At 55.3% G+C, this 23378-nt stretch overlaps 2 protein-coding genes across 4 annotated transcripts in view; both read right to left on the reverse strand.

The window, feature by feature from the left end:
- UBE4A (ubiquitination factor E4A) overlaps positions 1-23378 on the reverse strand; it is a 130795-nt gene that overhangs the window by 59047 nt on the left and 48370 nt on the right. The gene's annotated exons all lie outside the window — the stretch shown is intronic.
- The window catches only part of ZBTB16 (zinc finger and BTB domain containing 16), a 71077-nt gene that overhangs the window by 5644 nt on the left and 42055 nt on the right, over positions 1-23378 (reverse strand). For all 3 annotated transcript variants that reach the window (XM_061478112.1, XM_061478114.1, XM_061478113.1), the window contains exons 3-4: positions 23107-23204; positions 14131-14217 (exon numbers count right to left, since the gene is read on the reverse strand). In XM_061478112.1, the coding sequence (XP_061334096.1) occupies positions 14131-14217; positions 23107-23204 (185 nt within the window). The remainder of the gene's footprint in view (positions 1-14130; positions 14218-23106; positions 23205-23378) is intronic.

The following is a 23378-nucleotide window of genomic DNA, read 5'->3' on the forward strand; positions in this document are numbered from 1 at the left end:
GAATCACCCTAAAAACCAGTCAGAGAGCAGGGGCTGGATGCATCGCCTGCAATCCTGAGCCCCAGCACAAACACGAGCTCCATGTGACCAGCCATGGGTATAAAAGAGGCTGCAACAAAACAACAGCAAAAGCAGGGAAAACCACCTCAACCCAGATCCTTATACACCACCTATAAAAATATCAGACCCTTGTGTTATTAAACTATTTGTTTTCGTTTATGCATAGCTGATTGTTCAGAACCCGTGTGTCAGTGCAAACTGTATTACGCAGGGAGATTAAGCAAATAAACGCGAGCTTTTTGGAGACATTAAAATGTGAGGACTATGGAAATAAAATTATCTAGAAAATTGTATTAGCAATTCATTAGCAGCAGCAAGATGTTCACGGTAACCAACGGATCTGCAATGCCTTTAGGAACAGCAGGGCGGGGGAGCTGCTTACCACACTGCTAATACTAGCCCTGGGGACCCCACTGGTGCCACCGCACCTGAAGCAGTGGGCACCTGCCGCAGCGGTGCCAGTGCCGCAGTCCTCCCTGGCATGCAGGCAGGTGCTGGCTAAGGATGCGCTGGCAGCATCCTCCTGGCCAGCTCCACTCCTCTGGCATGAGACCAGCCAGCAAGGAGACATGTCCATGTGTGCTGGCATCGTGCTGTCACCCGCCATGGGGCGGTGGCACACTGTGGCTCCAGAGATGCAGGAGCTGCGGAGGGATGCTCAGCCCCAGCCCTGTTGAGGCTGCCCAGAAACGCCTCAAAATCTGCAAAACCGCCAGTGAAACAAGAATAAAAGCAGCAAGAGGCAGCCCCGCACGGGAGCTGCCTTTCTGCCTCCGCAGGGATTTATTCCAGGGGGGAGCGGGCTCCGTGCCCCCCACGCAGCTGCGGACAAAACGCTCCTGAGACAAAAAACATATCAAAACAATAAAGAAGGAGGCGGCAGCGGTTAGCGGGCCGTGCGGAGCAAATCCCAAGAGGTATGCGGCCCCGCAGCCCTCGGCGGCCCCGGCGGTGACAGCAGGACGGGTCAAAGGTCCCCGGGGCTGAGCCCTAGCGCTGTGGCCAGCTGCGGAGCGGAGGCCCCGGCCGGCGGGACGCCGGCCCCGATAAATCTGCTGGCAGCAGCCCCCGCTGGGGCCGGGGACAATGGGCTCCCGTGGGGGCGGAGGGCAGGACAATGCCGCCGGCCGGCGCGCGGGGCCGTAACAAATCCTCCCTGGCACCGTAGGGCCCTCATTTGTGAAACTAATTGGCCCCCGCTTGAAAGAAGAACGTTCCGACTCCGGCAGCCACGGCGATGGGGATGAGCTGCCTCGTGCACGCATGGGAGATGCACCCACCGGTCCATGGGGACGGTGCTGGTGTCCCCGGGGCTGGGTGTCCCCCAGTGGTGCTGCTCACCACAACCTGCAAAAGGCACTTCGGAATTGTATGTGTTTGGTTTTTAGGTGATGAATTAGTAAATAAAGCAACACCCTGAATGGGGAGGTCCACTTCCACCAGCACAGCTCACAGGGCACCCTGTGCCAACCACCCTCCAAGAGCAGAGCTTCCACAGGGTGTGAAGGCTGGTGCCAGCCCAGTATGGAGGATGGCTGTGCATCTGTGTCCCTGTTCCTTTGGAGAGCGGATGGGAGGTGGGAAAAGATGGGTAAGCTCGCGCGAGGGTGTGCTTGCCACAAGGAAAGCCGCAGCGGGCAACATGGGGACTCGCCCGGTGTCCGAGCCGCAGCGCATCCCTCTGCTCCCACCCCAAGTGCATCCCGAGCCAGCCTCAGCCATTGGAAGAAAAATCACCCCCGATAAAGGAACGCCGCCGCCCCAAACCAGTGAGAGACGGATTTATTCATTTCCCTGACGTTTTAATGGTTTCTCCCCTTTTTGCGGGAAGATGATTACAAATTAAGCGGCATTTAAACGCTTTTTACTGTCAACAATTAAAAGGGGTGAAGGCGGGCGAGCAATTCATTCCCTGGGAAACGCGCCGGCTCCCGGCGGGCGCTGCTGGCCCTTCCCTCTACTGTACAGCGCACAATGGCCCCGAGCGCGCCATTAATTTTGCAGGACGTTCAAAAGCAAATTAAAATATAAAAAGCCCCCAGGCACAAGGATAGGCACCGAGGGGGGGGCGGCGCAGGTCGAGCTCACAAACCGGTCTTAGCAACCGGGGAGGTGCAACGCGGCCCTGGCACGCTGCGCTCGGCAGCCACCTTCGCCCATCTCCCCCGGTGCCGTGTATCTCTGGCAGACCTGGCGCCAGTCACCACCAGCCATGACCTATTAACGGGGCGGCTCTTGGCGCTGCCGCCAGCTTTGGAGGCGGAAGCCAGAGCAGGTTGGGTTTGGATGCCAGTTGGGCATCTCATGGCAGTTTTAAATAGCAGGTGGTCTGAAATGTGTTTTTTAGGGGATGGATGAGCGCAGGAGGGAGGAAGGACCCTACAGCTGCAAGGATGGAGTTGCGTATCCCCGTCCTCCAGCGGCTTCATCCCAAAGGAGCACAACTGTGAGATGTAAAGATGAGCAAGACGCAAGGCGTGACAGCCAGAAGCGCTTCCGCCCCTGTCCAAGCCATAGCGGGGATGCTGCCGGCACCAAGGCACGGAGGCCGCTGCCTCCACGGGAGGAGGGATTAGAGCAAACCCCTGTGTGGGGACAGGTTAGGGTGGGCTCCCTCCTGCGCCGGCGAGGAGCCCAGTTTAGGATGCGGGAGGTGCGCCGGCAGGAGAAAGGCGACACGTCCCCTTTAAAAGGAAATATAATTTACAGTGTGCAGCCAGGCGGCCCATAGTTTCAATCTCGTTTACTATAGAGAAAACTCTGCTAGCTGTTCTCTATCCCACAAATCCGATTTAATCAGACAAGCCAGCCAGCGTGGCTTGAAGTAAAAACGGATAATTAGTAAACAGAGAGCTACTTCAGTGCTTCATTGGCATTCGAGCCGGGCTAGTGTGTCGCATTTAAAATGCAGTCTGATGAAGTTTACAAAATCAAACCATTTGTTACTCCTATTGAAGAGGCTTCAGGCCACTTGCAATTAAATTGGAATTAGTGCTCAGAATGAGATACAGCAAATTCATACTAAAAAGGGATCTGACTTTCAGACATTTGACTTCAAGTTCTTCCCCCTGTGCGTGTGCACACACGCGTGCGCCATCCTCCCAGCTCCCTGCCAGTCCCCAGACCCCTGGCAATGCTCCGGTGGCAAGGAGGGGACCAAGGGGACCGGTGCCACTGAAGCACCCTCTGCTGAGCCCAGCACGGTTCTGGCGGTCTCCAGGCACGGCTGGGATGTGCAAAGCCAAGTGCTCCTCCCCGAATCCTCCTCTCAATGCTGCCATCTTTTCCCTGTCGTTCCTCAGAGCATACTATGAGACTCAAAAATGAGGCAGATGTGTCCATCCACTGCAGCAATAATCAATAGGATTAGAAACCTGGAATCAAAGGCTGCGGAGGTGCACATCAGGAGGGCTCCATGGTACAGCAGGCACAAGGGTGCAGGCATTGAGGGATGCCGACAGAGCCCATCACTGCCCCTTTCACCCACCATAAAACCCCCAAACCCTCAAGTCATGTCCTGCAAATTCAGGTCTCTGACAAGACATGCTCCTCCTTCCACCTTCATAGTTAATGTAACCTCTTACATGATGCTCACGCCACAGAAGTGCACCAAAATATCCGCTGGGGCTGAGGCTGAGAGCTCCAAAGCATCCTGGCCACACAGAGCAGGACCCAAGGGCTGTTTGCTCCCTGAGATGAGATTTCAGGGATGTTTGACGTGTTTTTGTCAGCGTGTCAAGGGCTCCCTACCAGCCTCCACCTCCTGGACGATGCTGCTGGCTGCAGCTGCAGGGGAGGCTGCAGGCTGCTGCCGTGCATGGAAAGCAGCATTAGGGCAGGAAGAAACTATCGGTGACTGCAGCTGGAGAGCTGCAGGTAACCCCCTTCCCAGCCTGCCTGCAGGAAAGCTCGGCATGGAGGGCTCTCTGGAGCTGCTGAGCATGTCCCACTGGCACCACGACGAGGAGGAAGATGGGTGATGAAGCACAGGTAGAAGCAGTGATCACCAGCATCCCAGGAGGCTGGTCCATGGCATCAGCACTGAGTTTTGCCCTGGGAAGGCAGGGGATGCATGCTGCTTGGAGTAAGAAGATTAACCCAGTTTCAGTGTCTGTTTTCAGGATTATTATGAAACCAAAAGAAGCATTTTTTGGTGGCATCACATGGGCAAACCCACAGGGCAGTGCAAAGGAGCCCTTCCTGGGATGCTGCTGTAGGATAAGCAGTGCCTGCACACACAGATGTGTGGGTTTTTAAGGGTGTCATGTCAGGATGGCAGAGGCAGCCCTTTATTCCCCCCCCCCCGCTCTAGTGCTGAGGGGGCACCCGCTATGTGCCAGCTGCTTGGTTGGAGCCCAACGCCCCAACAACCTTCATGGTTAAGTAGAAAGGGGGGGGAAAGAGGGAAACCAGATGATAACCACAACAAGACGTGTGTTTTGGGCCACAGTCACCAAATCATCCTGGTTTCAAAGGCTGCCTCTGGACTCCGTGGCTCAGCTTCTGCACTAATTAACATCTTTATGGAAGGCAACTTCTCCCAAGAGGGCATTTGTTTCATTATTATTATTTACTCTGAGATAGGGCAGCTTTCTTCCCAACTTCAGCCGACTACAGGAAATTAATTCTTAAAAAGCATCCAGTGCTGCCTGCTCCGGGGATGCTGCTGCTTCTCCTCCAGGCTGGATGCTGCCAGGCTGGATGCGGCTGCCCTGGCTGCAACAGGAGGGCCGGGCATGCCCCCTGCCCCTGGCACCTACTCGCTATTTTACCAATGCTTAAACAAACTCAAGCCCAAACCTAAATGCTTCCTTTCTGCTCCTGCAGTGATGCACAAGATGCTTCCCACCCAGCCCATCACCAGCTTGGGATGCACGTGGAGGATGCCAGAAGCACAAGCAGCAATCTCAGGAGCATCGCTGGCATGGGTGGCTTGTTCCCGCCAGGCTACTTTATTCCAGGGACCACCTGGGCCTGAGGGACAATGCGGTCCTGTGCCCCAGTGACCACTGAATTATCACACCCTCCCTGCTCAACCTCTCCATCTCCCTTTGTGTGCAGTGGGATGGGAGCATCCCATTCTCACATCCCTTTCAGAGGGTCCTTTGCTCCCCCTGATCCCATCGGTGGCACCTCGCCCCTATCCCCATCACCACGGTCTCCATCACCATCACCATCGTCATCAACATCACCATTACCTTCCTCCACTGTGCCGCTCTGCGATTGCTCAGGCAAGAACGATTACAAGGGAGAGCGGGTGGGGAGGAAAGAGCCCAATGACTATTAGCAGCGGCAGCTTTATGGCAACAGGCACACAACTCATTCGTTTCATGTTTCGCGGAATATAAAAGCGCCGAAACATTTTAATTTGAAATTCTTATCATTGAATTTACTGCTTTTCACTCGCAATGATTTGTGTTGCTTTTTAATTTTTACAGTCTCTACAGAAGCCAGATGCTACCGCCTAGGGCCAAAATAATAAAAACCCGCCGCAGTCGTGAGTTACAGAACAAAAAGGAAACGCGCGGCTGACAGAAGTTAATATCTCAATTTAACAGAGCTGCTCCGCTAATGATCCTTTGATATGTGTTTATTTAGAAAGGTCTGATCTTGACCTTGAAAGCAAACTAAACCGCGAAGTCTTTATGAGAGGAGAGAAAGACTTTATTTATAGACTGGCTTTGCGTCAATCACGGCAGCAGCTGGACCCGCGCTGGGCAAAGCACTGCCAGGCAGCCCGTGGCTCCAAACGAGCCTTAACTGAGGGATACATTTGGGATGGGGGGTTTGGCTGCTAAGGAGGACCATGGCGTGTCCCCTATCTCTGGGGTGGGATGTGGAGCTCAAGCACGGAGCCCTGCCTGCAAAGGAAAGGAGGCAGGCAGCTCCTTGCCCTGTGAGGGATGCTCCCTGGGGACAGCATCGATCCAGGCACAGAGGACAGGCCATCCCTGGGCATCTCCTGCCCAAGCCCTTCTCACAGCATGTGGGAAGTGCTGCTTCTATGCTTCGGCTGCTGCAGCATCCAGCAGCATTCTGCCCTCTGGAAGGATGAGGCGTGCTCAGCACTCCCCAAACCTGCACTAACAGAGCATGAGCTGGTTTCCCTCCTGATGAAACCAAGCGCTGCGCAAGCCTCACACTCAGAAAGGGAAACCAGAGGAAGGTTTTAGGGGCCAGCCCCATTACACTGCACTTCCACCTCCCAGCTGGGGGAGGTGAGAGTTTCCCAAGCTCCCAACGGCACGGGAGCCTGGGAATGCACTGCGGATGCTTCGCACCTACAGTGCGCTGTGCTTTTGAACCTAGTTTCTGCGGTTTTAGGCCAAACGGTTGGTTGAAGATGTTTACAAACCCTAAAGCCCTCTGGTGAAAGCCGGGGGCGTGCCCTCCTCCCCAAGCTGTGGTCCCTAAAGCCTCTTCATTGTAGCATCTATCAGAATATATCAAGATACATATATATATATATAAAAGACATACAGCCAAGAACCTAGCACACCCACGGAGACACCCTTCCCTTTCCAGAACCCATCAGGCATTATGGTACCAACAAACCACACTCACAGGAAGCCCTGTAACACCAGCAATACAGTAACCCACTCTGGGTATCTATGTGCAACATCTCTCACTGCCACCTTCCCCTAAGCCTGTCCCATCTCTCTCCATGCTGGGCAATGCCACAACCATCCCTGCCATTCCCAAGGAAGCCACACATTGCAGAACCATCCCTGCCCTTCCCAAGGGGATGAGTGTTTAACCGAGGCTGCTGGAGGCAAACTGCAGCAGGGCTTCTGTCCACCACATCAGAAGGGAAGCTGTCATCTACTTGCTTACTCGTCATCACTGCGCCGGCTTCCCAGATTTCCTCTTCCCAGTCGGAATTTGGAGTGAAACCAGCTGAGAAAACAATCTGACTTTCTGCAGAAAACCCAGTGTATTTTTCCCATTGCTTTCTGAAGCAGAGTTAAACTGACGCATTAGAAACAGCTTCATCTTTAAACAAAGACCTTTGGTGAGGAGACCAAACCCTCACCCAGCATTTCTGGACCACCAGGAGCACCCTCCAGGTCTTTTTGGCCAAAGATCTCCACCATGAGTGTTTGCCAATGGGCATGTCACGGTGGGCACATGCTTTTCCCTGCCAGGAGGGTTTTAGGGGATAGCACATGCTGCCCCTGGTCAGCGGCATTACATCCTGCTCTCTGTGGTGCACTGTAGCATCCCACCTCATGGGAGACCACCGTCAGCACCATCACTACCACCATCACCACCACCCTGCTTGGCACATCCCGCCCATCACCCACCCGCGCCACTCGTGGATCTCTCCCAGCCAGGCTGGCACCACCCTGGCATCCTCCGTCCCTGTGGAGCCCTGGTTCACATTGCAGCTGATGAAATGACCCTTTAGCTGCCGCGAGGCACAAAGCGGGGATTCGCAGCATCTGCTTGTGCTGCTGCACCCCCATCATTAAGAAAAAGAGAGAGAAAAGATGAAAAGGCCCCTTGGTAAACCCGGGGAGCCGCGAAACGGCCCCGAGAGCAGCCTCTGCCCCGTTTCTTGGGGGGTTTTGTGTAAAGTGGGGAGACGTGAATCCCGGGGGACAAAAGTAACTGCTAAGGTAAGTTAAACCTTGTCGAGATGAACTTTCCTGCTACTTTTAATTAAAAGTTCTTTGGAATTAAAAAGGACACTATTCAGGAAAGGCTGAAAAAAAAATTCATTGACACCAGCCCGCCCCCCTCCCCTTTTTCCCAAGGAAAAGAAAAAGCTGTTTTTGTGTGTCTGCTCACCCAGCCCGCACTGTACAAAAGGAAGCGGATTTGCAGCAAGACACATGAGATGACCTCCTGACCCCGAGCCGCTGAAAAGTCCTCAATGGCATAAATACCAGATAATCAATCACATACCAGGAGGGCCGGTCCCCCTGCCCTCGCCCCCGCCGCCGGGTTTATGAGAGATGCACTGTAAACGGACACCGGCTCCTGACGGGAGGCCCCTCTCGGCATTCCTGCGCCGGACCAGGAGACCCCTGCCGCCTCCTCGCCCGCACTTATCCCTGTTCTATAAAGCCCCTCGAGCATCCTCCAGGATCACCCTGGACCGCGATGCCCGGAGTGTGGTTTCCTTCCTGCTCCAGAGCAAAACGAGGAGCGAAGGGGTCTGAGAGCCATTGCTCTGTGCTCCAGAGGGATGGCAAGGTCCTCCAAGCCTCCCCAGGCAGGCACACGGACAGCACCAAAGAGAACCAAGGAGAAGCCAGCTCCATCTACAGAAAGCTTTGCTTTCTGGGGGGCTCGCTTGCTATTTGAAGCCTTTCTGGCTCTAGCACTGACTGTACCAGGCTGATTTCCCTTACAGAGTCTCCAACCAGCCTCCCAAATGTGAGAAAAGGAGGGCAGCCACATCCCCCCGTGCTTCAGGGGCAACAATGGACATGCAAGCTTTCAAGGGAGGGAAGGGGAAAAGAAAATGCTGAGATACTCCCCTGGTCCAGTTAAATGGGAGCCATTCGGCAACTAAATTTGATAATGCTTTTGTCCACGGGTCAGAGGTTAAATATGTTCACACTAATCCCCTTCATCTAGAATTAAAGGACAAGAAAGATTTCTCCGTAGCTTAGCAAAAGGGCTTTTCTCATCGCGCTCTAAATAGTATTTGCACAGGAAAATTACAGGCTGGCCATTGGCCGCCACTTGTGCCACGGCTCTGCCACGTTCCCATCTCCCTGCTTGGTGCTGGCAAATCCACACGAAGCCCGACCTCACCGCGCTTCCCCATGAGCCCACCTTGCAGCGTGGGGAATCACTGGGGCCGTGGTGCAGGAGGCAGGGAGATTCCCAGTGTCAGGAATGCACGCCAGGACTCGGATTTCAAGCGCTGTCACAGGACATTACTGTCAGACAAAGGGGCTCTGTGCTGCACCCCCAGCACCCACCACCCCGAGACCCCGCAGAAGCTGGGGCCAGCAGCACACATGGAGGTGGCGGGGGCAACCCAATGGACACAGCACTGCTGCTGGGACAGTCAGTTACGCTCCTGAGTGATGAAGGCTTCCAATGGGCACAAGCCACAAACCTGCAGAGGTGCCCCTGGGAGCAGGTCCCCAAATCCAGTTTTCCCAGCTCAGCCAAGGATTCCCCCTGGGCACTGCCAGTGTTCAGAGGTGCCTGGAACCAAGTCTTTGCATCCACACGCAGCAGTGAACCAGGTTTGTTTCCTAAGCTCAGGAGCCACAATTTGAACCAGTACAAATTTTCTCCTCTCCAGTGCATCAAAGGCACTCAGCATCGTCTATAGGAACCGTGACCCTTGCATCAAAACCAGATCTCATCTCAGCCCTGTGCCTGCTGCTTGCAGCCTCCTACAGAGGTGTTAGGGGACATCAGCACACTGGGGGACCGCACAGGGGCTTTGGAGCACTTACATACCTGATCATCCAAAATCCACACTCACATCCAACAGACAATCCACAAAGCATGGACCGTGCAGCGTCGCCTGTGCTTGTGCTCCCTCCCCCAGCTGGGACCATGGAACAGAGCTGAGCATGGAAGGGATAATTACCTCTAAGCATACTTAATACTACAGTGCATTAGCACTGGCTACGGAGAAAAATGCTATCCCGTGTATTTCCCCCAGAAGCCCCATTGAGCTGCACTCCAGAAACTCCCCAGAGTCCCGTCAAACAGTAATAGAAAGTCACAGGCAGCCTGGGAAGACACTGGGTTGGTTTCGGCAAGCAAGTGCCCTGGCTGCCCGCGGTTGGGCACTGCTCCGATGGAGCCATGGGAGAGGATGTGGAGAGACAGGAACCACATATCCCAAACCCCAGTCACCCAGAGCAGGGACACTGCAGACGGCTGCTGATGCCATCAGAGGCAGAGGAGCATCCCGGCAGATCCCATGGCTCACGGTGCCATGCTGAGCTTAAGGCAAACAGAATTTATGCTTCAACATAATTTATGGCTCGGGTCACCCAGCTTCCATGCAACCTTCACTGGCTTAAAATCCTTAATTTCCAAAACTGAGAAAACCAGCACAATGTACATCAATCGCATCACTGGTGTTTTTAGGTGGGTACCACTTGGAGACTGAGAAACTGAAGCAAAAGAAAGGACATAAAGCAAATATGTAACAAATTGGACTAAATATTAATTTGCCCTGTGTGACGGTGCAGCTCCGGCATGGTACCCCATCCATCTCCTCCGGGTTCCCAAGCATCCCCTGTGCAAACCCAAGACCACAATAGGGTTGTTGGAATGCTCTTCTACTAGAAAACACTGAGTGCTCTGGTATTAAAAAAGAGAATAGTGAAAATAAATCAGGGCACCACCTCAGTGTGCGTTTAGAACAGGAGCAGAAATTGCTTTGGGGGTAAAAAGTGGTTAAAGCCCTCCCAAGGCAGAGAGAAAGGCTGAGCTTCTTGAGGCTTTCCACAGAACCCGGTGCAGGGCATCCCACCAACACCACCACTTCCTCGCCCAGGTTCTTGCTCTTGTGAGCTGGGTTTTTCTCCCTTTGTACCTCTGCTTCTACCGCACGACTGTTTTGAATCTCTGAAATAATGTGACAAGTTAATGATGGCACAATTATCTAAATGTTTAACAGACATGTTATCTAAGTGAATCGGATTGAGATTCCATCCCGCTGACAATAAACATCAATGGGAGAGCAGAAAGTGATAGGCAAATTATCGCCAACCCTGCAATTTCAATGCTATTAAATTTGGAGGAATAACAGCCCTGAGGCCTGTAAACTCTGAATAAAATAGACCCTTGTGTTTGGCCAACTATTAAATCAAAACGCTACCAACATCCCAGCAACAAAAAAAAACAAGGAGGGGGGAAAGGGGGAAAGATTTATAGCTTTTCAATTTTCAGTTACACGTTGGTTTTATTAACTCTTCTCTGATGCCTGCGTCCTGGTGCAGGCATCGCCGGGCAGGGGATGTGGGCAGGGGATGACGAAGGCTCCCACACACCCTCCACCGAGCAGCCGGGGGCACGCTGACCCCACAAGTCAAGGAGTCAACTACCTACCGAAGAACAAGCACTCGGTACTGGGGGTCGAGCACGCCCACGTGCAGTGGGTCGGGAGCAGAGCCTCCCTGCCCACTGACCGCCCCATGCACATGCTCACCCGCGTTAACTGCCTTGGCACACGGCAGGAAACTCCAGACGAGTCACCTCTGATATTTATAAAGCCCGGAGTTGAGCCCAAACCCATTAACACCATCATGAGCCTGCGAGCACCCCTGCAGCGCTGGCTGGGGGTCCTCAGGCTGCCTTCCCAGTGCATTTCTGTTTTTCCTCTACATTTTAGGAGAAGGGTAAGGAATTTTCCACGCTCCCCCCTGCAGCGTGGCACCGAGTACGCGCTGCTGGAGGATGAGCCAAAACAGTTGCTGCTTTTCCTATTGCCATGGGATGGGGGCCAAGGACAGTGAATGCCCGGAGAGGGCGTCTCAGCCCTGAGCCTGTGGGGCTGGAACAGGCACAGCAGCTCCGGGACTACACATAGAAACTCTTCGTTCATTCGTTCTTATTGCTTTTACTGTGCCTCAGAAAGCAGGGCGGAGGTTTTCTGCTGTAAGAGACGGGCAGTGGTTGATGCAGCACATGTACAACAGGCTGCCTTCACATCTTGCACTATAGTTCAGAGGACCGATAAGGGTAGTAGGAAAAGGTAAGTGTAATAAAAGGGGTCCTGGGTCCTAGATCCTGACTACTCACCCAAGAAACAGCCCCACTGCCGACAAGAGACCCCAAGAACCCTTCAACGTGTCCACCCCTTGCAGAAAAGCTTGGCAGCAACCAGTGCTGCATCCTCCCCTAAACACCCTGTGCCAGAGCCACGTGTGTGCATTCAGGCAGCCTGTACCAGATACACCTCGCTCAGTTCTTGATGCCATCTTTGAGGGAATCCATCTGTATCTCTAGCAAAAAGGGCTAATTTTTCCCCTGGAAGGGTGGAAGATCTTTTGCCAACGATCCTGCTGCTAAGGGCAAAGGGAGGACAACAAAAAACACCCGTTCTGGCAGATGCCGTTATTTGGGAACGGGGTTAATTATAGCAGTGGCAGGGGAGGGATGCCTTCTGTGCCAGGGCAGGGCCCTCTGAGTGCCACCCGAGGAGAGGAAGCGATTCATTCTGGCTGCCCTGGCCACCCAGCCCTGCTCTGCCACGTAACTGAGCTGCGCTGCTGTGCTTCCAGCTGGAGGCAGTGATGATAAACCAGCCCCGCATGGGTCACCATGTCCCCCGGGCTCCGCTTCCCCATCGCCCTTTGAGCTTTGGCATGCTCCAGCCCCAGGTTCCAGCAGCCGAAGGGGCTTTAATCTCTGCAGGAGTGCCAAGGTTGGTAGCAAAGCCACGTGGCTGCTCCGCATTTGCCGGATGGTTTTGGGTGCTGTCACTGCTAAAGAGCTGTTCAACAGCCGGGCTCCCACCTGGGATCCTCAACAGGTCTGGGAAGTACATGGGACCGGGGAGCTGTGTGCTTGGCTGCCTGTAAGTCCCTGCCTGGGCTTGGCCATTGATCCCTGAGCAGAGCCAGCCTCCTGCTCAGTTCACTGCCCCATCACAAGCCTTTTCCTCCTCCTCACCCTACAGTACACACGGCTCTTCAAAAGCCCCTGAGCCGCAGAGCCGGCCTCCAGCCGCACGACACGGGATAATAAGGAGAGCAATTACTTTACAATTTATGAACTGGTGCCGGGCCAGTGCCGCTCCCAGATCGGGTGACAGCCGGAGCTATTCCCACCCGTTGACACAGCACTTTGCATCGCTGCTCAGGCCTCAGCCCCCGGCCAGGCTCCCCGTGCCAGCCCAGCGGCCGGACCACCGCCGCTAGTGGCATTTGTCAGGGTGTTCGGTGCTGAAAGCCGAGCCTGTGCTCAGTTAAACAGCTCCCGATATAGCCTGAGGAGGAGCGGGCGCTTTGCCCTGCTCCAGCCTCTTTTGGGGAGGTTGAACGGGCTCCACCTGGGACCCCCCAGCCACGAACTCTGCTGTGCCCCATAGCAAACCCTTCCAGGGCAAGGCGGCCTTTGCAAGGTGCATAAAGAGCTCCTTGTGCTCCGTGATGGCTGAAGGGCTGGGAAGCGCAATAGGTGGAACGTGGCAGAAGCCAACTGCCAAGAGCCATTTGGAAAGGGACAGGGTTTTGCTTGTGGAGGCAACAAATTACCTTGCTTTTGCTGCAACATCATTTCCCACGTGCATGCATTAATGCTGAGCAATAAACGCAATGGTGCCGCTAAAACCAGTGCCTCAAACCCATGTTTAAGTGGAAGAGGAGATGGGAGCACAGGACAAAGAGCTTTCCTGTGCACAGCAGGGTCCAGCGCTCCTCAAACCCCAGTCCTTGGGTCCTATGAGTGGCTGCACACCCACCGCCCAGCCCTATCACCCAGCAGACCCTTGCAGCCATGTTCACAACAGACACCTCATGGCAGCACCACAAAACCTCTCCAGATGCAGCACATTTGTTCCTAATAATGCTCTGGAAAACAGCAACAAACCTATGGGCACAGGCTGGGATTTACAAATCATTTGTAACTCATCACTCATAGGCTCCCAAGCAGCCAAACAGTCCTGACAAGGCTATTTATCCCTTGGGAAATTTCTCTTAAACCCGTGCAGTAGCCACATGCTGTGATGCTGGTGGAATTTTGGTGCATGTGGCTTAAAAACCCCAGGGGGACTGTTGTGTGGTGCAAGGATGCTTGGTTCAACCCCGGAGATGGGTTGCGCTCCTCCTGCTACCAACAGCACCAGCGTGAGCTCAGCAAAACCAAAACCCAGTCAGCAGCAAACATCCAAGCTCTAAAGGTTTCCCTGACAAATGCCACACGCAGATTTCAGTGTAAGTACAAACCCACTTTCAATTAAGAGTTCAGCAGAGAACGCAGCCGACTTACCTTAACCAAATGGAAGGCACGAAATGGAGCTGGGCAGGTCAGAGGTGGGAACTGCAAAGGGCTGAGCTCTCCCTTGGGCAAAGGGTTCCAAAGGCAGCCTAAACATTAAACTTGTTCCTAAGCAAAGGATGGAAAGGGAGGGCCACGTACCTGTGTGCGTCTGCCTGTGTGTCTCCAGGGCATCTTCCTTCGAGAACTGGGCGCCGCACTGATCACAGACCAGGGCTTTGGCACCCGCTGGGGAGAGAAAGGAGAGAGGAGGGTTACTCAAGGGACGTGACTGTGGCCACTGGCACCGCTACAGCCACAGGACCTGTGCAGTGGAGAGGCCTCACATCTTATATCCCTTGCACAGCCATGGAAAGCAGTGCTGAGCTTAACCATTAACATTATTATAATTTTTAAATCATTAAACATCAATGTGTTCACTAACACTGTTAACCCACCCAATTGCAACTGGTTTCCTGCCCCTTCCCATTGCAGTTGCCGTTGCTGGTACTGGAGGGTGGTACCCAAGGATGCATCTGGTCAAGTGGTACCCAAGGATGCACCTTCGACTGCCAGAGAGAGGTGCGGTATGGGGGAGTTCTTAGAAAATTGCTATCAACATGTGCTGCTAGTTCAGGCGAGGAAAAACAGGATGCCCAGCAGCAGATAAGTAACTTCCAGATAAAAACAGATTAACGATACAGGCCACATCTGAAGCACCACTGCGGGACAAAGCCATGGGCCCGCTCCTTAGATTTCAGGGTTTGATTCATCTGCTCTGAGGAACTGAGTGTGACAGAGCAGCCTCTGAGGTGGGGGCACTGCTCTGCAGCGTGCCATGCCACCCATTTCCAGGGGTCCAGACAGCATCTCCCATCCCCTTCCACCCCTCTTGGGGTGGGATTTGGACAAGGGTGCACAGAAAAGGCAACACGGAGAGAAGGAGGTATCATGAGCTGCATTAAAAAGAGAATTCCTTTGCCTTTAAATTGTCTCAGTAACGGCTGGCTCGCAGGCAGAAATATTTGGCAGCGGTGAAATTAAAAGTGATAAATTTTCTCGCCAAGTGCTGATCGATAATAGAGGTCTCATCTGTTAATCAATATGACAGTCTGCCTGTTTACTGTGCATATGTTGTTCTCCGCCGCCCTCGCCGTGATGTCAAGTTTGCATTCAAAACAACCCGGGTGTGCACGGGCCACATGGCCCATCAAGAGGGGACAAGCACAACAAAAAGGGCTGTGGGGCACCGTGGGGAGGGTGGTGGGGCAGCTCCTGCATGTGCTGCTGGGCAAGGGGATGCTCTCGGGGATGGGGGATGCTGTAGGGATGTGGCTGCTGCCTGTGGGCTCCTCTCTTCACCCACAGCAGAGAGAGGAGCGTGGCCACAAAGGGCACCGAGGACTCCCGGGATGGCGATGGGCTGGGGATCGATGGGGCAGCGGCCATGGGCTGCCCCCCCCCCCCCCCGCAGCACAGGCAATGTGCAGCCGGCAGTTGCCTAGGCAATGACTCTCCATCGCCACTCAATGCTCCCAGCCCCACCGCGGCGAAGCGTGATCCACGAGGATGCAGCAACGTGTCACAGCAACAGGTCTCAGGGGCAGTGCATCCCACTGGGTGCAGGGGGTCCTGTGCCTGCCCTGCGGGGGTCCGGCTGAACGTGGGGTTTGCTGCTGCTCGCCCCACTTCTACATGGGGTGAGGGGGGAGGACACGTGTGCTGGTGCCCCCCAAACCCACACAACTGGAGGGACGGTGGCAGCCCACAGAGGCACAGCAAGGGAAGGGGAAGGCAGCCAGCATCTGGCCGTGGGGTGGTGGGGAAGGAGAAGGGGGCAGGGGGGGGAGGCAGGAAAAATTCCTGGCAAGGCGAAAATAAACAGGGCGAGGGGCGGGAGGAGCTGGGCGCGCTCACTTACGTAAGGAAGCACAGTGTGTACCAAAACAGCGGACCCAAAAAAAGCCGGAGCTGTCAGAACAATGAGTACAGACACGGGGCATTTTACAGCAGGCGCTGCCGTACAGTTTTATTTACAGTACCTCTTATCAGCGCGGGAACAGTACGCCGCCTGCCAATTTCCAAAGGCCAGGACTGCGTGTTCTTTCCCTCAAGTAGATGTGTACTCCAGGCCCGGGAATTTTTTTCTCTCTCTCTCTTTTTTTTTCTCATCAGCAAAACAAAACCTGATACAGAGCCAGGATTCCTGTAATGTACACACGCTTGGGAGCGGGGGGAGCGCAGGAGGAGGAGGAGGAGGGAGGGCGGCGATTGAATATGTAAATAGTTCAAGGTTAATTTTACTATGTGAGTCACCGGGAAAAATGTCATCCAACATCTGAGCTTATTATAACAGGGCTCAGAAAAAAACCACCGCGGCTCGCTGTTTGTTATTAAAAGGAGCAGGACATGTTGGAAAGCAGCACATCCACAGCCCGTGTCACGGCTTTCTGCCCCCCCCCCATGCTTTAAACGACACCCATCGAAGCCATTAGCCCTCCGAACGTAAGCACATGCTCAGGGAGGGTATTTTTAGCGAGCGCCTCGTATCGCCTACACTACACAGATATGTGGGGATGATCTTCCCAACGGGACGGAACGGGACTCCGCGTGCTGCCAAGGATCGGCCGTGTTCCGGCGCGAGCCTCGCGGTTGGCACCAGCCCCCCCGCGTACATTTATATCCGCACGAGAAAATTTATAGCTTGTGCCTCATAAAGGTGCCTGCGCCGCGCGGAGCCACGATGTGCAGAGTCATCGCCGCCCCTCGTGCTCCCTGCCAGGACCATGGTGCCCCCGGCGCAGCGGCTCCGAGGGGCAGCCCTGGCCTGAGCTAACAGACCCCAAAAGAAAGGCAAAGGAGCAGCCCAGCAGCACTGGGGCTTAAGGCAGCGCTCAGAAACAGGATGAGCACCCAAAGGGCATCCCCATGAGCTGAGTCGGGCACCATCTGCAGCCCCCTCCCCTCAATCCGGGCTGAGCTGAATCTGAGATCAGAGCTCCTCCGGTTTTAGCCGCTATCATCGTAACGGTTCCTCCCAACACCCATTCACTTTTATTACTTTATTGGGGACCAGAAACAGGCTCTCCAGTTTTAGCACTTTGGATGGTAGGAAGTAGTAAAACATCCCAGAACTGGCTAAAAACACCAATGCTTCACCCACTTGCCCTTGCTGCTGCCCGGCCCCTAACTGGGGTCTGCAGCCCCTCAATGGCCATAGTTTCCCAGCCCTCTCCCTGCCAAGGAGCACAGCAGAGGGGCCAGGCACAGCCAACGCCTCCTGCCCCTTCCCAACTCAATCCATCCATGTCCCCATCCCTGGCCACGAGATCAACTTCCATGGGGCTGGAAGCCAATGAGCTGTAGGGAGAGGTGCCCTAACAATACAAACTGTATCCAAGGAGAAAACAAGGGAAAAGGAAAACGATTTGTAGGGAGCATCCTTTGGAGGAAGAGGATGGGTAAAGTGGGAGGAAGATAGGAAATAGGTGAGGAGGGTGGGGGGGAGGACCCAGACCTTCCCCACCGTGCTTGCAGCACACTGGCACTATGCAACATCTATGCCCCTCCCTCCCCCAGCACAGGGGATCGACAAAAATTTGGGATCATATATTATTAACAGGCTGTAATTGGTGAGAAGGTGGTGGGGGGCGGAAATATGGATTAAAAAAAAAATTGCCGAGTAAATTTATGCACTGTCGTCGCTTTACTACCTAATTAATTCAGTAATTTCAAAAACAATTTTATTTATGTTCCATTTACCACATCAAAAGTGCAAAGAAAAAAAAGCACCAAACCACAGCGTTGCTAAAATAATACCTCAAGGCGTCTATTTTTAATCAGCAAAAGGGAAGCAAAGGGGGGAAGCAGCAGTGGCGTGCCCGGTGCGTGTGCAATCTCTGCCGGGCAGACCCCCAACCCGGGCACGGCGCAGCCGAGCCCTCCGCCAGCGCCTTCCTGCCTGCCCAAAACAGCGCTCCTCAAAAAAACACAAATCCATAATGGCCTGAGGCTCCTCTCCAATCTATTTTCTGCTCAGCTGGTTTTAAATGAAGTTATTATGAGTCATTAAAACACCCGCAAGCCTGTGGAAGTCAGCCAATTACAATTTTAAATTTAGCCTGTTCTCTACCCCATTCTCTTGCTTTCTTCTTTTGCCCACATCAAGCTGCTTTTTGATTTTTATTATTGCTGTTATTATTATTATCATCGTCATTTCCCTTCTCCCCTGTTTCACCCGAGTGCAAGAGACAGCCGTGAAAATCTCTACACCAAAAAAACGTACCGGAGAAACCCAGGAAGGGCCAGAAAAGGATGGAGCTGTGGAGCAGGCTTGGATTTAGGAGGCAAAGAGCTTCACCTCCTCTTCTCCCAGAGTGCTATCAAAAGGCAATAATTGGATATGGGAAAAGGAGCCAGGCGCAGGCTTCAGGAGGTCCGAGGGACTCCAGAGCTGAGCCCGATGCCCAGCTAAGCCAGCAGATAGGATAAGCCCAGGCGTGCCACCGCTTCGCCATCACCCCACGCCTTCCTCCCCGGCTTCAGGGGGGGGGACCCGGGGGGTCTTGGTGGTTCTCCTGGCCAAACACCACAATCATCACCTGAGTGAACGCAGACCACGGGCAGCTCTAACGGGAAGGATGCTCCAAGCACCATCTCACGCATCAGCAAGGCTGGGGAAGCACCTGGAATGATGGGGTGGGGGCTCGGGGTGAATGACAGGGGACCACCAGCAACATCACCACCAAACCCTTGCCAGCCCCATCAACCCCATGCCACATGGCGATGGGTGGAGCAGGGGGCATTTCCATGTACAGATAGAGAAAAGCATCCTGATTTTGAGCCAAGGAGCCATAAGGGGCCGGTTCCTGCACCATTCCCCCCTCCCCTCCGCTGCTCCCTCCTCTCAGTGGGTAAAAGATGACAAACCCCCTCCAAAGCCCTGTCAGCCCCGCTCGGCGAGCAAGAGAGCACGGCGCGTACTGCACAGCCCATAAAACTCCAAACAGCCTCCAGACACTCCTGCAATCGTCCTCCATCAAAACACTTTGTCTTGCATACAGAAATGCGGCGGGGCGCCGCGCGGAATACCAAATCAGCCCGTGACGGTGCGGGGAGGCGGCTCCTTGGCAACCGGGGGGGCTCCGCAGCCGCGCGCTCGACAGGAAACAAAATCTGTCAAGCCTGTTGGGCAAATGATAAACATTAGTGGTATTAAAGGGAAAAAAACACACCACAAAAGCCGCATAAATGGCTGGCGAGCGCGTGGGGAGGGATGCGCAGGGGTGGGCAGGGATGGGGGGCTCTTGCCCCCCAGGTACCCCAGGAAAGGGGGGGCTCCGGCACTGCAACCTCGGGGGAAGTTTGGGAAGTTTCCCCCACCCATCAGAAATGGCAGCGATGGCCACGCACGTTTACTGGTAACAAGGCAGAGGGAAGCCCCTGGGGTGGGTTTGGTATGGGGAGCACAGCGACGTGAGGGGTTTGGGCTCCCCGCACCAAACCCATCGGGAACAAGGGACAGCCGAGAGGGGGGGTGGGGAGAGGTGGCAGCGGGTGAAAAATCAATGTGTTTCATCAGGTAAGGGCGGCGGGGGGGAGCAAGCCACTGGCTCCGAGCCAGCGCCCGGGTCCAGGAACCCAGCCAAAACAGGAGCTCAAAAGCAAACCATATTCTTCTGGTCTCAGCTCAGGCTCTCGAGGCAGAGAGGATGGGGAGGGAGGGAGGGAGGGGAGGTGGGGGGAGAGAAATGTATTTTTCATCAGCCAGTGTATAATTTATAAACAGCATTAAACAGTTTTTGTTTTCTTTCTTCCTCTCCCCCGTGTGCGCGGCTTGGCCGGCAGTCAAGCCTGCATTAATTTCTGCTGTGGGTACAGTGTGTTCTTGGATGCACATCTGCGGATGATCATAAACGCGGGAACGCTGGCAGAACATCCAGACCTGCCGGCAGGCCGCTGACATCACCCGGGACCGAGCGCGGGACGCCGGCCAGCCGCGGCGGGGGGGACGCCTGCCCCAGAGCCACCGCCGGCCGGGGCAAGGGGCCTGAGCTGCCATCGCCCCACCGGCACCACGGGGGAAGGGGGTGGCAATGGGGTGAACCCCCCCCCCCCCCCCCAACAGCAGCGCTCTCCTGCAGCCCCTCCTAAGGGAAAGGGATGAACCGAGCACATTTGGGTGCAGAGGGAAGCCCTTGGCCATATGGGCAGGGGGCTGCGGGTGTGCTGCCTGCGTGCTGCCCACCTGCATCCCTGTGCGCTGCTCGTGCTTGCCCCCGTTCATAGGGATGCCACGACAGCCATCTCCGTGGCAGATCCTTCTGATGGATGAGAGGCAAAGCAAGTGGGGTCCGAGGCAGAAACCTGTCTTGCTTCCTCCCTATCCTGGGGAGTAAACCCAGCTCAGCACAGGTTGGGTGGTGACTGGCACCCCTGAATGCCAGCAAGTGCACCCACCGAGTATCTGCTTCATAGAACTGAGTGGTGGCACCAGGACCAGCCTCCCTGGGTCAAAGCTAAGGCACGTCTCAACCACACCACCACGGAGCTGTGTTCTCCACCTCCACTTCATTTTCCAGGGGGAGGGGTGTCTCAACATTGCCTTTACCAGTTTGGGAGCGCAGGGCTGCAGGCGCCGGGCAGCAGGCAGGGAAAGGCTTTACCGGCATTAAAGGCTTTCCGTTTACGCTTCCTCCTGGAGCGTAAACATTCGGCTGAGTATTTACCTCGCACCTACAAGGCCACAGCGATAACACCACCGAGCACCCACCGCGCTGCGGGGGCACCACAGCCCCACGGGCTGGTCCCCAATTTAAATGCTCCTTTACCATCAGGTTTCTCCCGTAAACACTCGCCAACCTCTCCTAAACACAGCATTTGCCGCCTTTGGCACGGAGGGCTGCTGAAGGGGGGCACCTGCCATCACCCTGAGGTGGACCTCCCAGTTAAACCCACCGCCCATGGGCACCCTCAGAGCCCCCGTGCCGCCGCTCCGGCACAGCCCCGCTTCATCCCGGGCCGGCCGAGGGGGGAGGCGAGGGGAGAGGTGCAAAGGTCTCCTGCTTTAATAAATAACAGCGCTGGAATCCGCGGCGGCTGCTTGCGAGCCCTCCCCGCCCCCGCGCGCCGGACCGGCAGGAATCATAACAACGAGAGCCCCGGTGAACGCTGCGGCTGCGGCGCTTGGCTCCGCGCTCACTGTACATACTGTACCCACAAAGCTGGCCGCCCGCCAGCACGGGCTGCGAGCCAACGCCACCATAACAAACATGAGCCGAGCGCGCCAGCGACGGGGGGGACCAGCAATGGGGGGACGAGCAATGGGGGGACAAGCATCCTGCACCCCAGGGACAGGGGGGAAGAGCATCCCAGGGACCAGCAACAGGGGGTCCAGCATGCTGCACCCCAGCACTGGAGGAAACCAGCATCCTGGGGACCAGCAACAGGGAGATGAGCATCCTGCACCCCAGCACCGGGAGAAACCAGCATCCTGGGGACCAGCATCCTGCACCCCAGTGACAGGGGGGAAGAGCATCCCAGGGACCAGCAACAGGGGGTCCAGCATGCTGCACCCCAGCACTGGAGGAAACCAGCATCCTGGGGACCAGCAACAGGGAGATGAGCATCCTGCACCCCAGCACCGGGAGAAACCAGCATCCTGGGGACCAGCATCCTGCACCCCAGGGACAGGGGGGAAGAGCATCCCAGGGACCAGCAACAGGGGGTCCAGCATTCTGCACCCCAGCACTGGGGGAAACCAGCATCCTGGGGACCAGCATCCTGCACCCCAGTGACAGGGGGGAAGAGCATCCCAGGGACCAGCAACAGGGAGGGGGACCAGCATCCTGCACCCCAGCACTGGAGGAAACCAGCATCCTGGGGACCAGCAACAGGGAGATGAGCATCCTGCACCCCAGCACCAGGGGAAACCAGCATCCTGGGGACAAGCAATGGGGGGACAAGCAATGGGGAGACCAGCATCCTGCACCCCAGGGACAGTGAGGAAGAGCATCCCAGGGACCAGCAACAGGGGGTCCAGCACCCTGCACCCCAGCACCGGGGGAAACCAGAATCCTGGGGACCAGCAATGGGAGGACCAGCATCCTGCACCCCAGTCTGGGGGGGGGGGAAACCAGCATCTCAGGGACCAGCACTGGGAGGTGGGACCAGCATCCCAGGAATGAGCTCCAGTAACCTGGTGCTGCCTGCAGGCCCCCCAAGGAGCTGGTGTCCAACCCAAAAAGTGTTGGGGTGGATTTGGGGTCAGGGTCAGCTCCACCACCATGAAAAGCAGAAGGCAAGCATCTCTGCCCTGTGCCCCTCAGTGCAGGCAAAGGGGAGTGGGGAAAAAAAGGATATCATATTAGGGGAAAAAATAGGCAAAAATCTATTAAAAATGTAAAATACAATCTAGCTGCCTTGCAAAGCCACCTGCAAGCACAGCTTTGGCTTCAGTACCTGCACCCCAATGATTTGCCCTCAAAGGAGTGGGACAAGGGCTCCCACCTACGTTTGAGCACAGGGTCCTGTGGCCATGTGCACTTCTTCACCTTAACCCCCTGCTGTACAAGGACCCACGTGCCCAAACACTGGCCTTCATTGACTTGCCGAGCACAAGTCTTCCCACCAGCACAGTACTCCAGCCCTTCCCTATCTATTTAATTAAAGGGCCTGCATCATGTGAACCTGCTGGTTAGATTCATTAGGCAGAGAACGCCTAATTCCACAGCAGCTCTGCTAATGGAAGTGCGGTGGGCGCCTGTCCGCAGCGAGTGCGACCCTAGGACGCACACGGGATCTGGCACGGAGGCGATGCTCACAGAACAAGCAGGGCTGGACCAACACAACACACAGCTGCGTGCACGCACAGTTTGCTATTCCGAGCTGCTCAGCCCGGAAAATATTTCCCCAATTAAGGAATTGAAAACAAATTCCAAAAAAAGAAAAATTAAATCCATCAAATTACTGGGCACTGGAGGCCAAGGCTGCAACGTGCTGCCCTGGGAAGGGCACAGCCGGTGCCACATGCTTCTCCTGCTGACAGGATGTGTGAGTCCCACAGGTGCAGCACCTCAGCACAGAGGGCATCCCACCCTCCGTCCTCCATCCCACCCGTGCATCCCCATCCCGACCCACCTGAGTGAGCCAGTAAGTGCATTCGCAGCCGCAAGCTGTCGAGGAACCGCTTTCCGCACAGCTCGCATCCGTACGTCTTCATCCCACTGTGCAGCTTCCTGGGGGACAAGAGAGAGGGTTTAGTCCTCCTGTGCATGGGGAAAACTCATCCAAAACATCACTGATACTTCATGCACCCCCCACATCGACCTGCACTGGTCCTGGTTTGAGGAGCCCTACAGGAAGGGCACGGATGGGAGGTCCTGTGTGATTCCCCATTGGCAAGGTTGCCT

This window comes from Pezoporus flaviventris, unplaced genomic scaffold, assembly GCF_033815535.1.
Source record: "Pezoporus flaviventris isolate CSIRO_AGI_PZ_B2104156 unplaced genomic scaffold, CSIRO_AGI_Pfla_v1 ptg000113l, whole genome shotgun sequence".
In the NCBI taxonomy this organism is placed as follows: domain Eukaryota; kingdom Metazoa; phylum Chordata; class Aves; order Psittaciformes; family Psittacidae; genus Pezoporus; species Pezoporus flaviventris.